The sequence below is a fragment of the Pseudorca crassidens genome, chromosome 8 (assembly GCF_039906515.1).
Source record: "Pseudorca crassidens isolate mPseCra1 chromosome 8, mPseCra1.hap1, whole genome shotgun sequence".
Taxonomy (NCBI): Eukaryota; Metazoa; Chordata; class Mammalia; order Artiodactyla; family Delphinidae; genus Pseudorca; species Pseudorca crassidens.
Window position 1 is genome coordinate 101,489,420 of NC_090303.1, and position 17,132 is coordinate 101,506,551.

General features: G+C 47.8%; 1 protein-coding gene across 12 annotated transcripts in view; it reads right to left on the minus strand.

Moving 5' to 3' along the window:
* Window positions 1-17,132, minus strand: part of PRKAG2 (protein kinase AMP-activated non-catalytic subunit gamma 2) — a 276,835-nt gene that overhangs the window by 38,583 nt on the left and 221,120 nt on the right. For 11 of the 12 annotated variants that reach the window (XM_067747491.1, XM_067747499.1, XM_067747493.1 and 8 more), the window contains one exon: window positions 238-344. In XM_067747491.1, coding sequence (XP_067603592.1) covers window positions 238-344 — 107 coding nt within the window. The remainder of the gene's footprint in view (window positions 1-237; window positions 345-17,132) is intronic. The other variant, XM_067747492.1, reaches the window with a different exon arrangement.

A 17,132-nucleotide genomic window follows, 5' to 3' on the forward strand; every position in this document is an offset into this window, starting at 1 on the left:
TGAGTTCTTAAATGCTAGAATGTGAGCAAACTCTAGATAATGAGCTTCCTTATCCGTAAAACAGCACATTCCCCAGAAGGCTGCCATGACGACTGACAACTCAGACAAAACCTCAGCACAGGACCTGACGTGCAGAAAGGACTGGATACTGTCTGCGGGTCCTGCTGGATTTAACTTACCCGACAAAGCAGGCACCAAATAATATACCCCAGATTCAGGGAAACTGGGCACACTCACTTGTAACGTGGTATCAAAGACCACAAGCTTGGAGCTGGTTGGAACGATGTCGTAACACTTGTGTGACCTCATGAATCGCATGTAAACACCACTTTCTGAGTCTTCTGCTGAAAAGGAAAGAAAAAAAAGGCAAACATCAGTAACAGTAAAGAACTTCCTCTATCAGATTAAGAGTATGCAGGGCTTCCCTGGTGGCGCAGTGGTTGGGAGTCCACCTGCCGATGCAGGGGACGTGGGTTCGTGCCCCGGTCCGGGAGGATCCCACATGCCGCGGAGGCCGCTGAGCCTGTGCGTCCGGAGCCTGTGCTCCGCGGCAGGAGGGGCCACAACAGTGAGAGGCCCGCGTACCGCATAAAAAAATTACAAAAAAAGAGTATGCATGAAAAATCTACTGCTAACAGACAATGGAAAATAAGAAGTGTTTTCCCTGTAAGAGCGAGACGCTCATGATGATCAACACTGCTGTCCTCACTAGTACAAGAAGGCAAGAAAAAAAAATGAAGGCTACGGATATAAAAGGAAAAAGCAAAACTGTCTTTATTGGCAGACTCTGTGATTTTCTACACAGAAAACACCGAAGAATCTACAAAAAAGTTCCCAGATCTAAAAAAAGAGTTTAGCAAGGTCAGAGAATGCAGTTAGTAAAAAACAACAACAAAAAAACATGCCACTGTATTTCTATATACTAGCAAGGAATAACTGGAAATTTAAAAAATCTGAAGGCATCATTTATATAAACATGAAATGGAAATAAGGATCTACACAAGGAGCCCTGAAAACAGCCACGATGTGAACAAATGCACATAAAGTAGCCTTTATTATTTAAATTTCTGTAGAAGTTAATTGACAGTTGGCAAAACGAATGACAAGGTACTGTGACTCCAAAGCTGTGCCCGTAGCCGGACAATGGCCCACTGCCCACTGCCCAGGAGGACCTCACTCCTATCTCCTGGTTCACTCAAGGAATACACCTCCAAGAGACCTCTTTGACAATGCTGCTAAGCCCATACCCATCTGTTCATTTGGGGAAGATTCAGATTACCTGGGAAATATCCCAGAAGAAAAAAATTACTATATTGTACATACTAATTAGCAAGATAAGTGTTAAACGGTGTGACGCTAACCAAGTTCCTTGACTGTGGAAAGGACCCCTGTTATTCTATTTCCTACTGTGGTAAACAGGCGGTATATGCTGACTGGTTTGCCAATTTCATGATAAACTATGTGAACCGCTCCCAAACCTCTATTTTCATTTCTGACCTCTCTTCAGGGTACTGTAACTCATAGTTCATAATCCCATCACTTCATGGGCAGTTCCCTTCTCAGATATCTCCCCTTCTGCTTGTGGAATAAAGTCAGACAACTCAGGCTGGCATTCACGAACCTCCGTGGTCTGGCTTCTCCGTGGCCTCATTTCCCTACTTCCTGTTCTCGGGTCCAGGCACACAGCTCCCTGCTAATAAGCTCCCTACCGTCCTTAATCTCACTTTCTGGCATTTGTTCCTTCTGCTGTAATTCAAACTCCCTTCTCCACTTTTTTCTCGTCCAATTTCAACCCAACCTCAAATGCCATCTTCTCCATAAAAGCAGTGAACATCTGAGCGCTCATTTCTGTGCTGTAACTCCAGGTACTACAGGAAATGACCTCATTTAATTGATGTCACGACCTTGAAGGGTGTGCCTCGATTTCTTTACATATGAGCTGACTCAGCAACCGGCCTGAAATCAGCAAGTTAGGCAGTGACTGGAGTGGGATTTGAATCCGTGCCCACGACTCCAACCCTCTCCTCATGGAAACTCTGCCGCTTAGTCTCCCCATGAACGCACGGGCCCAACAGACACCTGTAAAGCTACTGTCTGCGGGGCACTGTCCCAGTGTCGAGACATGAGGGGACACAGCAGACACACCTCTGTCCTCCCAGCTCACCGGATGGCAGAACGAGGGCACCGGGATGTGAGCCACGCGACAGGTGAGGTGCTGGATGGCTCAAGGTCACCAGGCAGGAGCTGACCCTGAGTCAGGAGGGTAAGGAGGGAAGTCTGCAGCGACTTCTTCCCCTGAATACGCATGTTCTATCTGTACTTCTCATCAGTCGTCGCTTTATGTCTCATTCATGGGATCTGCACAGCTCTGATAACCTTTTTCTTCCTGGATGATAATTTCTTTGAATGGTCAGGATCTTACTCATTTACTGTGCTTATTAATTTCGTCGATAGATACTGACTTACTGCATACGGTCTCAGTGTGGGTTCTCCCAAAGCTGACCCCGAGACCAGGGGAAGTGAGACGGAAGGAAAGAGTCAAAAAAGGGAGCTCCGGGAAGCAGGTCACAGCTCTGTGCAGACTGGCAGCTGCTGGGGACCCCGGAGAGGCCGCGCATGGACCTCAGAACTGCCTCCTAGTCAGGAGCACCCCGCCCTCTTTGGTGAGGGGTTACCCTGGGGCATGACCTCTGACATTCCTGCCCCGCGCCCACAAGCCCAGCTGCCAGAGAACACCCTCGGTCGGAGCTGTTCAAACAGGAGAACCTGGATGCAGGCGAGGCGCCCACGGCCATCTGCTCCCAACAGCTTCCACGGAGCTGGAGGCTGGGGGTCCCTGGGGACCCAACACACATGCCGCTGCCTTGCAGGTACTACAGACCAGTGCGGGAGAGGCATTAACCGTCACTACACTGTCATGAGTGCTACCACAGGACAAGGCCGGGCTGATGAACCAGGTAAGCGGCCGTCGGTGAGTGGACGGATGGACGGATGGAATCTGAGTCAGCGTGCTTCCGTTTCTCTCAAAACGTTTATCTCCCAGAAAACAGGAGTCTTGCACAGGAAAGAACTGGAATGCGGGACGTTCACACGACAGCCACACGCAAAGTCCCGGTCCTTCTCTGCCATCACTGCTCCCGCACGGCCAAGGAGGACGACTACCAGGCTGCTCAATGAGTCGTTTCCTCGAAGCCTATTCAGAGGGGATCTGTGCAGACACAAGGCTCAAAGGACCAGTGCAGGCAAGCCCACGCGTCACTAACATTTAACTTACAAAGTTTACAAAGTGCTGGTCAAATCCATTCTCCTAAAATGCAAATGAAGGACATCAAGGGGGAAACTATAATAAAATGTAACACTCCATCTCCCAGAACGGAACCCTTACAAGACAGTTTGTCTGTTAATTAAATCAAGAATTTTCATAAAAGGAGTGCACATTTTATAGATGTTAACATCACAATACAAGTATCTGAAATAAAATCTTAAAATACTATGGAAAGAAATATTCGAACTTTTAGAATTTTTAAAACACTGTAAGCTTTGTGTTAAACATATTTTGGGGTAACATCTTAATTTGTCTGTTAATTTTTAAAAATACCTAAATAAACATTTTATTTTGAATAGCTTTAGATTTATATAGAGAAGCTGTGAAGACACAGCAGTTCCTTAGACACCCCATACCGGATTTCCCCTAAAGATAACATCTGACGTTCCTCCGGCACATCTGTCACAACCAACGAACCATCACTGACACATTACTAAAAAGTTCACTCTTTAATAGGGTTGCCTTAGTTTTCCCCTAACATCCTTCTTCTGTCCCAGGACCCCATCCAGGACAGCACATTTAGTCATCATGCTCCGTAGCCTGCCCTAGGCAGTGATGGCTTCTCAGACATTCCTTGTGTTTGATGACCTTGAGTACTTGACCTTAAGACCTTGACCAGGAGTACTGGTCAGGCATTCTGTAGAACGGCCCTCATTCCGGATTTGTATGATGTTTTTCTCATGGTCTCAGTTTTGGGGTTTGTGTGTTTTAGCAGGAAGACCAGAAGGCGAGGTGCCTTCGCATCCCACTGTACCTAGGGCACCTGCTGTCAACACACCTCATCACCTGGGTCACCTGGCCCAGGCAGGATCTGTCGGGTCTTTCCCCTACAGGGACTCTTCCCCCTCTTCCCACACTGCAGTCTTGGCAGGGAAGTCACGGCCCACCTCCCTGAGGGCGAAGCATCTGCATGAATTACAGTAAATCCTCTACGCGTGAACCTTCAAGTTGTGAACTTTCAAAGAGGTGAATGTGCCTTCACATGTCCAATCACAAAAGTCAGTTCACGTGTCTGGCGTACACTGTCATGAGCGCGCATCTTCGACAAGTGGTTGTGCTCTTGCGCACTTTACTGTGCAGGACTGTATAGAGTACAGGAGTACAGCATCTTTATTTCAAGCCCAGGGTGTCCGGAAGCAAGCGTAAAAACAGTGGTGATGTAGCCGGTGCCGCTAAGAAGGGCCAAGCGATAACGACGGAAACAAATGTGAAAATAATTGAGAGAGTGGAGCGAGGTGAAAAGATGGTAGATGCCGCTCATTCTTGTAAGATGAGTCGTTCAACCATCGGCATGATTCTAAAGAACAAGGGCAAGATCATGGAACATGTAAAGTCTGCTGTGCAGACAGTAATATCGAAGAAGCGTGGAAAATTGGTGGAGGAGATGGAGAAACGTCTCAGTGTGTGGATGCAGGACCAGCATTAGTGTTGAGTCCCGCTCAGCTTAATGCAGATTCAAGAGAAAGCTAAGAGCCTTTATGAAGGCTTGAAGAAGAAACACGGCGAAGAATCAGAGGGCGCATCTTTTAATGCCAGCCACGGCTGGCTTCATCGGTTCAAGACTGGAGCCAACCTTCACAACGTAAAAGTAAGCGGCGAGACAGCGAGTGCAGATACGGTAGCTGCCCAGGAATTTCCTGAAACGCTTCTAGAAATTATTGATGAAGGCGCGTATTTACCTGAGCAGGTGTTTAATGTGGACGAGACAGGACTGTGCTGGAAAAGGATGCCAGACCAAAGTTACCTCAGGAAGGAGGGAAAGTTGATGCCAGGCTATAGCGCAGCAAAGGACAGGCTAACTCTGTTGTTTGGTGGCAGTGTTTCCGGTGATATGAAGCGAAGCCTCTCTTAGTTTATCATTCAGAGAACCCAAGGGCCCTCAGAAACAGAGCCAAGGGCTCTCTTCCTATTGTGTGGAAGAATAACCCCAAGGCCTGGGTTACACAGGCTGTTTTCCAGGACTGGTTTTTCCACCACTTTATCCCGGAGGTAGAGAAATATTGTTTGGAGAAGAACGTCCCATTCCACATTCTTTTGTCGCTCTACAATGCTCCGGGCGACCCCCCATTCATGGATGACTTGCATCCCAACGTCAAAGTAGTGCACCTGCCACCGAATACTACGTCGCTCATCCAACCTATGGACCAGGGAGTTATAGCGACTTTCAAGAAATATTATTTATGTCACACTTTGCGTCAGGCAGTAAAGGCGACTGACGAATCAGGAACAGCCCTGCGACAATCTCTGAAGGACTATAACATCTACAAGCCATAAAAAAAAATTGACTTTGCCTGGCATGAGGTTACGGCCGTCACCATGAATGGGGTTTGGAAGAACCTTTCCCCACAGTTTGTTCATGATTTTTGTGGATTTGAGAAGGTGGATGAAGAGTCCAAAGAGGTCTTCAGCAACTTAGAGACCCTCAGTGAGAAGCTGGAGCTAGATCTGCAAGAGGACGACATCACTGAACTCCTTGCTGTGCAACGTGAGGAGCCTACGAATGAAGACCTGATGGAACTGCAGGCCCAGAGAAAGGACGAAGAGAGACAAGAGGAAGAAGTAACTGAAGAACCAAAGAGATTCACGACGCAGGCAACGGCAAGGGGGTTCTCTGCATTTGAGGAGGCGCTGCTAGTGCTGGAGGCACGGGACCTTAACGTACAACGAACGCTACACGAAGGCTGCAGCAGCCGTTCAGCAATCCAGTGCCACCGTGTCATCTATGATAAGAAAAAAAGAGCTGCTACCCAGACACAGCTGGATCGTGTTTTCAGCCGGGTAGATAGAACTGAGTCCAGCAAGGAACCGGACCCTGTGCCGTCAGCGTCGGGCGTGAGTGACATGGCAGCTGGCCCTCCGCCTCCTGTTGCTGACGACCCTTCAGCTCTACCATCTCCCACCTCCTCCCCCTCCTCCAGTCAGTAACTCTTCTTGCCTGTCACTCGGTGCCAGCCCCGGATGCCAGCTGTTGTACTGCACTACTGTACTTTTCACGGTACTGTACTGTAAGATTAAAGATGTTCTTTATTTTTTTGTGTTTGTTTTTAATGTATTAGTAGTGTGAAAAGTATTCTAAACCTATTACAGTACAGTACTATATAGCCGATTGTGTTAGTTGGGCATCTAGGCTAACTTTGTTGGACTTAACAACAAATTTAGACTTACGAATGCACTCTTGGAACGGAACTCGTTTGTATGTAGGGAACTTACTGTACTTGGAACATTTCTGTAGAGGAGAGGTGTCTGTCGGTCTGTCTGTCTCAGTATAGACTCACGGTATCCAGCCCATACTCTGAGTCACAATCCGACAACCATGTCAGGATCAGTGCTGCAGCCGGCAGCGTCCACCCTGATGACGGGGCTGTGTGGGGCACGGCCCACGTTCTCCTGAGTCCGCTGGGGCTGTGACTCCCCGCCAGGCCCCCCAGGACTTCCCTGCTCACACCTGCAGCCCCCAGGCCAGCAGGGCGTGGAGAGCTGGGCCCTCTGTTCCCTCTGCAGCATCACCAGCCCCCAGGTGGTGACATGTGTGCCCTCACCACTAGCGGCTTACATCCGTGTGGTACGTCTGTTACAATTACTCAATTGCCTTAGTTTCTCTCCCTCCAGGACAGCACCTCACATGTAGCCCTGTCTCCTTGGGCTCCTCTTGGCAGTGACAGCTCTTCACACCTTGGTTTGATGGTCTCGGTAGTTTTGAGGAGCACTGGGCAGATACTCTGGAGGATGCCCTTCGACTGGAATTTGATGTTTTTTTCTCATGATTAGCCTGGGGTTCTCAGTTTTGAGGTGGATCTGTAACACTATCTTTTTTTAATGTAAAAAGCTTGACCAAGCAAAGCAAAATGACACTAAAATGTATTTTGGTTCATGATAAGGCTAGATTATTACTGATGCAATAACATCAACAACAAAAGTGTCAGCATTTAAAGTCAGGAGAATAAAGTAAAATACCATAAAAATGTCATTGCTGGGCTTCCCTGGTGGCGCAGTGGTTGAGAGTCCGCCTGCTGATGCAGGGGACGCGGGTTCGTGCCCCGGTCCGGGAAGATCCCACATGCCGCGGAGCGGCTGGGCCCGTGAGCCGTGGCCACTGGGCCTGCGCGTCCGGAGCCTGTGCTCCGCAACGGGAGAGGCCACAACAGTGAGAGGCCCGTGTACCGCAAAAAAAAAAAAAAAAAAAAAAAAAAGTCATTGCTTCTCTACATTTGGTAAAGCTTGTTGATGAGAGCACCATTTGTATTATTTAACTATGATGAAGTCCAAACTGTACCTGAAGGAAGAAACGCATTGAAACAGAAAATAAGAGTATCTGGAGTTTAAACCAAAAAGGAAAAACAGCCCCAAAAAACCAAAACCATTCAACAATAACAGGTTGTTTGGAATAAGTTATTAAAATTCCTGAGAAGGCAAGTTCAAGCTCTCGTTATTCAAAAGGTAACTGGGGCTCAGAAAGTATCGCCGCGTCCCACTGTTGGGTTATTTTATCCGTCCCCGGGGAGAAGTGTAACTGCAGAGTGTCACGCTGGCACCTGAGCCACTGGTCTATGAAAGCCACCCGCCGTGGAATGACGTTACGCCGTCTAGTCACACGCTAACCCAGCATCAGCCCAGGGAGCTACTGAAGAGTGCTACTGGGAAGGAGAAAGTATACGTTAAGGTGTTTACTCTGTGAAGGTCAACAGAACAACCTGGGAAATGCAACATCTCAGTTTACGTGCAAACAGCTGTGCGCTCTAACCGGGAAGGCATGGCCGAGTGTTTCTCTCCCTGCAAGCAGATCTGCTCACACACCACCCTTGACAAGTCCTCACCGCAGCACAGCACCTCACACGCCGCGGCCCCAAGGAGTTTCACACCCTGGGATCCCGTGGACACTTCCTTTTCAAAGGCAGCTTCCGAACTCTGGGCCCGTGTCCTCGTGCCTGCCTCTACTGGGCGCACGGCCCAGGTGGCCACTGGACTCCTACCTGCCTTTCTGTATGGGCTGAATGGTGGCCCCCACAAGATACGTCCACCTGGAACGTCAGAACGCGGCCTTATTTGGAACAAGGGTCTTTGGAGACGAGATCACCCTGGATTATCAGGTTGGGCCCTAAATCCGATTACCAGTGTCCTTACCGATGAGAGCGGACGCAGACACAGGAGAAGTCGATGGAGGCAGAGATCGGAGTGATGCGGCCACGAGCCACGGGACGCCTGGGAGCACGAGCAACCACCGGAAGCCGGGACAGAGGCCTGGGACAGATTCTCCCTGGAGCCTCCAGACGGGACCCGCCCTGCGGAGCCCCTGAGCTCGGATGTCTGGCCTCCCGAGTGTGGGAGAATAAAGTTCCGCTGTTCCGAGCCACGGGGTTTGTGGCACTTTGTCATGGCGGCCTCAGGAGCCTCCTCCACCTTCCAAGTTCAGTTCACGGGCCCCCTGCACCTTCCCTAAAGGCCCTCAAGGCACCCGCACCCCTCCACTGTGAACACCCCCGCGAGTGCTCTGCGAGCGACGCCCTTTCGGAGCCCTGATGTGCCTGTGCCAAAGCTATAGACCTGCTTTAGGCGGCGGCTTCTGAGGCAGCAGACGGTCCCCAGCAAGCTCCTCACGGGTGTCAGGACAAGCTCATGCCTGCTACATTGTATGTCACTGAAAGACACAGCCATGAAAGGCAGGGGCCATGGTAACGATTCGATCCCCATCTTAGAGAGCTGAGCGTGCAAGGACGAGAGGCGTTCTAAAGCAAAATTTACACATTGCCCAAATGTCACTAAAAACACCCCAACCAAAAAACACTAACTCCTTATTTCCAATCCTGTAATTTTAACTTAACGTAAGACACTTCATTGTAATTCCACCACGAAAAAGGTTATCAATAGGTTAGTTATTTTAAAATTTGTCTTTTATGCTTTATTCTATACTTAGAAACATAAGTTTACTATATTCATATAGAATCTTTTCTATTTAGAAAACCATTTAAAATAGTTAAGCAAGAAATAAGCGAAAAGGGGAATATGGAAGTTAAAAGCATATGGAAAAGATGAAACTCTCATATACATCCGTTTTCTTAAAGTGCTTAGAAACATGAATATTAACAAAGTCAAAGCTTAAATATAATTGTACAGGACTTACAAAGTAGCAGAATAAATGAAGTGCATTAGATTTTTTTCCCTTTCCATGCTTTGTGCATTCGGTTCTGTGTGTGCTGGGGGCAAAAGTGTCCACTGAAGAGGGACATGCACATGCTCTGCTAGGTAAGGGGGCAAAGAGTTACTAAGAAAGAAGGAAAAGTGTAGGTAAGTAAAGGCACAAAGCTTCCCCGATTAGATAATAGCTCAAAGTTAGCTGCAATAAATGTCTAAGGAATGTCACAGACCCGACAAGGCTGTGACCTTGAAATGACAGTGAGCCCCATCCATTTTACAATGGCGTTGGGTTTAGTTCTGTGAACCACAGCCAGTGTTGCCTCTTTTTCAGGAAACAGAACCCAATTACTGTACCAAGCCGGAGCAACAGAGAGGACCAAGGTTAACGCACAGGGATCCAGCCCCCAGCGCCAGCAGGCCAGCGAGGTGAGGAACACCTTGACGACAGGGATGCCAGGGACAACACGCGGCCACCCCAGCCCACTGCTTTTTGTAAAATGTTTTCTTTTTTTCCTGTGGTAAAAGTCACATAATGTAAAACGGAGTTAAACCAACTACCGTATCTATGGTTACTATTGTGACCATATTTAACAGCACAGTTCAGCGGCACTAAGTACAGTCACATTGTCGTGCAACTCGCATCATCATCCACCTCCCGGATTTTTCACCTTCCTAAACGGAAACTCTGTCCCCGTGAAACAGTAACTCCCCATTCCCCCGCCACCTGCCCACCTCCCCGGCCCCTGGCATCTACCAGTGCACTTGCTGACTCTATGATTTGACTATTCTAGGTACCTCGTGTAAGTGGAATCAAACGGTACGTGTCTGCGCCTAATGCTCATTGGAATGCATTTCTAAGGTTAACTTAATACACGTCCTGTGAACAGGCTGTACCTTCTTTTCTCCCCCCGTGCTATACAGCAGGCCCTCACCAGCCATCTACTTCATACACTGCAGTGTACAGATGTCAGTCCCCACTTCTGCCAAACACGCTTTCAGCAATTTAAAGGAGTCTCCTTCTCCCTCTAGCTTAATAAGGATTTTGTAAAAGCAACATATGTTGAATTTTATCAGTTGCTATTTCAGTATCTACTTAGATGACCAGAGGTTTCTCTCCTTTAATCTGCTGACATTAACTCCTCGGTGGATTTCTTAACGAACTGCAGCCCTGCATTTCTGGGACAAAACCTTGTTTGGTCACATGAGACTGCACGGCTCATCCTGCTGATGTTTTTGCAGGAGTCCTGCCCGTATGCTAAATGCCAGGTTAATCATTTGTTTTCTTCTTTGCGCGCTATCCTCTGGTTCTGACGTCAGGATCGAGCGAGCTTCACAGAAGGAGCTGGGAAGCCGCCATCTTTCCCTAAGCCCTAAAGTTAATTCAGATAACCTAGGCCTTAACTGTTTCTTGAAGGTTTTACAGAAGCTACCCATCAACAGGCTGAATATCAGGCCTCTAATGCAGGGGCAGAGGAAGGGCGAGGACCTTTCATTACTTAAAAAACCCCCAAAGCCTTTACTGAGATAATTCACATCCACACAGTTCACCCATTTAAAGTGTACAATTCAATTAATTACTTTTTAATTTCTTCTACGGTGACTGATGAAAGGGATAGTTAACCAAGAAAATACGAACTTGTAAAATTTACTCAAAAGTGATTGAAAAGATTTTTAAACATATTGATATAGTTTGACATATTCAGATTTCTTTTCAAGTTATTTTCTAAATCTCTGCATTTATAATTAAGAAGCCCCTCTTATTTCTAATACTTTGCGTTTTCACTCATTTTTTTCCTTGAACAGACTTGACACAGGTTTATCCACCGAACTGGTCTTTTCCAAGAATTAAGCTTGTGCTCTTGTGGAGCAAGGCTACTCTCTGATTTGCTGTCATTTCAGTAGCATTTTCGGGGGATGAGAGAGAGATGAACGCATTCAGCAAACCGTGTTGACTCACAACGGGGCAGCCCAGCTCGGTGCACCAGGCAGGTGCACTGAAGGCTGGCTTGTCACCGCGTCCCCACCAGCGTGCTGCAGTTTTGGCATCTGGACACCATGCAGTTCGGACGCATCCTGACTCACTGCAGTTACCAGCGCTTAAACAGATGTCCGTAAATGCACGCGCATCTCTGGGGTTCAGCAACACGACGGATCTTTCTGCGGTGGGGCCCTGGCTGCCTCTAGTACAGCACACTAGCGTTCTTACAACATGGGTAAGTGCTGTTCAAATCAGAGTACGAAAGATGATCTGCAGAGTAAGGCACTAACAATATACGATTCCCTGAGAAGCTCACAGGCCTGGGTCCTTTCCTCGGGTACGTCAGGGAGCAGGCCAGTCTTCTCCAACGGGGACTCTAGGACTTTGAGGCTCCAGGGGGAGCGAGTGCAGGAGACAGGACAGGGCAGATCTAGACCAAACCTGTACGAGAACTGTCATCACCTTCTGTGTGACGCTGAGCAAATTCCTGCATCCCCTGGGCCTGAATCTCTTCGTTCGTAAGATGGGGATAACACCATCTTTCTTGCAGAGTGATTCTGAGGAATGGGGATAAATAAACTCAAACATTCAATCACAAATGCTGTCCACTGGGTGGTAGGGACGACATCCACACGGGGAAGAGTCCGACGGTGCAGACACCGAAGCCATCACCAGCCAGATGGCTGTCGCCGGATGATGCACTAACGGTGGCTTGATTTTGAAATTTACGCTCAGTTGCCTTTTTGGTCCTTTCTAGGGTCATCATCATAGTTATACCTGTAGAGACTGCACTACACAGCAGGTACTCAAGTGACTGTTACATTCAGGTTACTTAATGCACGTATAATCCTATTAGCTAGGAGCTATTATTGTTTCCTACTCACACTTGAAGAAACTGAAGCTTGAAATAACTTGCCTAAGGTCTCACAGCTATTAAGTAGAAGAAATGGGACTCCAATCTGGGTCTGACTCATGCTCTTAATTACACGACACTAATTATATATGCAGCTTAAGGGGGGGCATGCCACACGTGTAAGCCTCAAAGCTACGGGAGTCACTGTGAAAAGAGCCCAACAAAGGTAAAAATACACACGTGAGAACGTGGACGCGGACATCCCCGAGGAGGTCTTCATGAAACAACTACGCGTTCCATAGTATGTGGTCTAAAATAACGATTTATTGGTAGCAACTTACTGTTAGAAACAAATGATCGAAGTACGACCTAAGATAAAATAAATCAGGTTATTAACAAAGTTCAGAAACCTCAGTGATGTGACATAAACTCAGATACATAGGAAATAGCTCAAAGTGGGACAGAAGCGACAAAGTAAAAGATTTAAAAGTGACTAAAATTTGACCGAAAGGTTCCCAAATTAGTTTCCTCCCCAAAATGACTCTCCTTTTAGTATCCGAGTTAAGCCGGACTTCATTCCCCCTAATATCAGTGCAAGTGCGATCACAGCCTCAAAAGAAAGATCTAAAAGACTTTCTCCTCAGGCACCAGGCTACGCAAGCAAGTCATCACGTCTCTATCCGCCGTTACTGCCTCTGAGTTGTTCAGCCGCGGGACACAGTCTATTTTGACCTCACACTTAGGAGGAGAAGCCTCAGTGCATCTGGGAGGTATATGTGGGTCATCTTACAGCTACCTTGTCACTGCTCTTTGATTAGCACGCATAAACTTGGCAAGTGGATTTCCTCTCGTTGCCTTATTTCTTTATAAGAAACAACATTAACCACTGAAGTACACTGAGCCCACGTGCCAGAGTGAAACGTAAAGCTCCAAAAACTACACGTGTTCACGTATGCGACAAACACTTACTGAAACGAGGTCTCGGTCATCATCATATCTTTGAGACCTGGCAATAGTTAAGTTTTCAGTCCCCATGCTCACAAGAGCTTCCACAATGGCAGAGAAACATGAATAAATGCCTTTCACCTTAACAGCCCCATCAACCATGAGGGATCATGAGATAATATGTGAAGGCCTGTCTGGGGCTTCCAGAAAGGCAATTTTCCCGAGGAAGTGACACGTAGGCTGAGACCTGAAGAAAACTAGCAGGTGGCCAAGAGGACAGGGAAGAACAATCCAGGGAGAGGGAACAGCCTGTGCAAAGTCCAGCAGGCACGGAGGAACGAGGCCAGGAGGAGGGAGGTGCGCGGTGAGGTGGGCAGATGGAAGAAGGAGGTAAGTCTGGGCTCCAGCCTAAAGGCAAAGGAAAGTCAGAGCAGGCTTTTAAGCCCGGAAGTGACACGATCAGATACATGTTTTTAAAAATATCTCTAATTGCAGCATGTAAAGTTGATTGGAGGGGGCGAGAGTAGATGCTGGAGAGACTAGGCTGTTTAATAGTCAATAGAAAGGTGACGACGGCGGAGACAGGTAGGTATTCAGGAGGTGAAAGCGAGAGGACCGACCGCTTGGGTGTGGGAGAGTGAGAGAGCCATAGCTCAACGTCATTCTTCTTAAAAAAACAAAACAAAAAAACAGGTGAACGTGGTAGCACTTACTGAATTAGGTTGGGGGGAAGAAAAGAGGCGCGAGGGAGAAGCAGGGGGACAGACCAGAGAGACGGTGCGATGACTCAGGCAGAGACATCCAATAGGCAACCAAATACTCAGAAGGGAGATCTGGCTGCAGATATCTCTTTGGGCATCATCAGTTATTAAAGCATCGTGGTAATTAAACACTGGGCAACAGGCAGGTGGTAACTGAAGCCATGGAAGTGAGGGAGATTGCCTGGGGGAGGGCCCAGGAGGAGAAGACAAGTGGCTTGGGGAAGAGCCAGGAGCGAGCCCCATAGCTAACGTTCAAACGCATGGCTTGTGAATCAGCCCTCACTCCACCTGCTACTACAAAACAAAACAAAACGGAAAGGAAGAAGGGTAAGAGCCTTCAAGGAAACAACGAGCGGGCAGGTTTGAGGAGCGCGCCAGGAGTGCTCCGCGGGAGGAGGGAGCAGAGGTCACCCCTGGTGACGCCTACGAAGAGTGCAAAACGGGAAGACGATTAAGTGTCCACTGGAGTTTGCAAAATGGAGCCGCGAGTGACCAACTCAGGGAATTTGGGTGGAGTGGTGGATACGCGCTGAAGAAGGAATGGGAAGCAAGGAAATGCAAAGAGGGTTTCCAGATAAGGGATTATTGGGCTGCAAGTCTAAAGCCTGTGTTTGAAACCTGGCGACCCCACCTTCCCAGATATGTCCTCCCCCCGCCCCACGGTCACTTATTTAACCCCTCTTAATCTCCTACTCTATAAACAGAGAAGATAAAAATATTTACCCCTTAAGAGTTGTTTTGAGGATTAGATGGGATAAATGTAAAGGATTTATAACAGTGCCTCAATATACGTAGCATACGCCGGTTACTATAATCATAGAAAAAGGACAAAAATCCTTCCAGTTTATTCAAATAAATTCCAAATGCTTTGCGGTGGCAAAATTTTCCCACTTTAAAATTCACAGGTAAAATGTAAAGTCACAGGGGTCCTGGCATAACAACTTTGCAAGGGCTCTGCCCACCCCACGCAGAGCCGTAGGGTGGAAACACCCCGGCCATGGAGCAGACAGTCTGACTCGCTGGCCTGGACTCCTGCCAGCCGCCTGCTGGGGCTGCTGAGGGCTCACCAATGAGCAGGCAGAACCAGTCATGAGCGGGAAGGTCGTGGAGGTCCCTTCATCATCGTGGACATGACTCAGCGCGGCCCTGCTTCCTGATGACTTGAGAAGCCCGGTGGCAGGTCCCACTTACGGATCCTCAAACCCTGCCGCGCACTCCTCTCTTGGTTAAAACAGTCAGGGGTCTTAACGTTTCAGATAACAAAACCTCCCGCAGCCTATAAAACAACTACTCTATCTTATCAAATCTGAGATACCATCAAAAGTGAGGCCTGACTTTAAAATGTGAACCTAAAGTCTGTGAAAATGGCAAGCTTTCAAACAAGGGGTCAGCCGGAGCAGAAAACGTTTAATTGTAAACATTTCATAAAGCTGTAACTATGTTTATAAACAAGAAACAATAAACCTCTTCTCTAAGGTAAGTATGCAGGCTCAGCAGGGAAGGAAAGAGTCTGGAAGATAGATTATCAGAGCCTCTAATACGACGAGACGATCGGCCAGCAACCAAGCTGCCATCACAAACCTTGTCACCACCAGAGGTCAGCACCCCTCACAGGACAGTCAATCAGCCAAGTGGACCCAGCTGAGCCTCACTTATCAAAGCTAAGTGATAACGGGACACTTTAAAAGGTTCCACAAATTCACAGGAAGACATTCCCCCTTAAGTAAGTTAGGGCAGTGTTTCTCAAACTTGTTTTCATTATCCACCGCCCCCAACCTTTCTATACATTGCCCCCTCAACTGTCCTACCCCCATGAAACTTTAATACCACAGATACATTGTATATCCATTCGGGGGCCCTTTGGAGAGCCAGAAACCACTGTAATAGCTAAGATTTTTTGTCCCCCAACAAGAACCAATCTTTGCTCACTTCAGGGCAATGTCCCCCAGTTGAGAATGAACAAGTTACAGTGAATACACGTTTTTGGTTTATTGTAGAGCGGTTGCTGGTCGCTTTAGGTCATATTTTCAAGCTGGAAGGAAAAGTACAAGTTCACCAATGCTGGGCTTTGGTCTACCGAGAAAACCCACAATGACAACAGAACAAGCAAGCAACGCCCCAAGAGAGAAGGATTATTCAAGAATACAGCTACTTCATTTCAGAACTGGGCCTACGATTCCAAGATCCTTGACTGAAAAATAATGCTTTCCCCTCGCTTGTACTTCTGCCCCCACTTCTTCCCTATTTTTGATCGTGCAGACTAGCTTGACCAATCTTGCTAGGAAAATAAGTTTGGAGGCAAGTTCTGAAAAGCTTATCCTTTGGGAAATGCCTTGCAGGTGAGGAAGGAACAGCTCGGACAGAAAGGACCGCCTGGACTGAAGGAAGCGGGCAGGTGGTGAGGGGAGAGGGGACAGGTGACTGGGAAGAAGCGACTTGCTGGAAGCCCGAAGAAACCGGAGAGTCTGCGACAGCTGGAATGACAAGAAGGCGGCGATAACGCAGGTGGTTCCCAGGGGCCGTAAAGTTCTTGAGGTAGTGCCAGAATTACAGAGTTATTAATCATGAATAAGTTTCTGAATACTCATCGACTTGAGAAGGTACTCACGGGCTGCGTTTAGGTGCTTATGAAGGTGCTGGGCCCTGTGGTTAAATAAGTTCAAGACGGTTAATCTTGATAAAAACAAACAGGTGTGGCTGATATAATTAAACACTCGAAACGCAAACACATAAAGTGACTGCTATGGGCTGGCACTGCTCGCGTCACTTTGCAGATACCGAATCATTTCATCCTCCCGTCGTTCCCACAAAGGAAACATAAACACTGAATGTAGTCACTGAGATACCAAAACACCGCTGAGCACCGACGAAGTGCCGCCATATCGCCTGCTGGGAAGAGAAAGATGGATTATGGAGAAGCACAGAAAGGCTTTAGGGAGCGGCCTCGGAGAGGGTGAGACTTGGGCTGAGCTGTGATGTAGGAAGGTTGGCAGGTGGAAAAAGGGAGCAAGAGAAGGTCTTACCCTCCAAGGGATGTAAACCCTCAGGCACCGAGACCATGAAGGGTCACAGAACAGGGGTCTGGCTAACTCTGCCTGTGGGCCAAACCTGGCCTCTTGCTGTAAATAAAGTTTGACT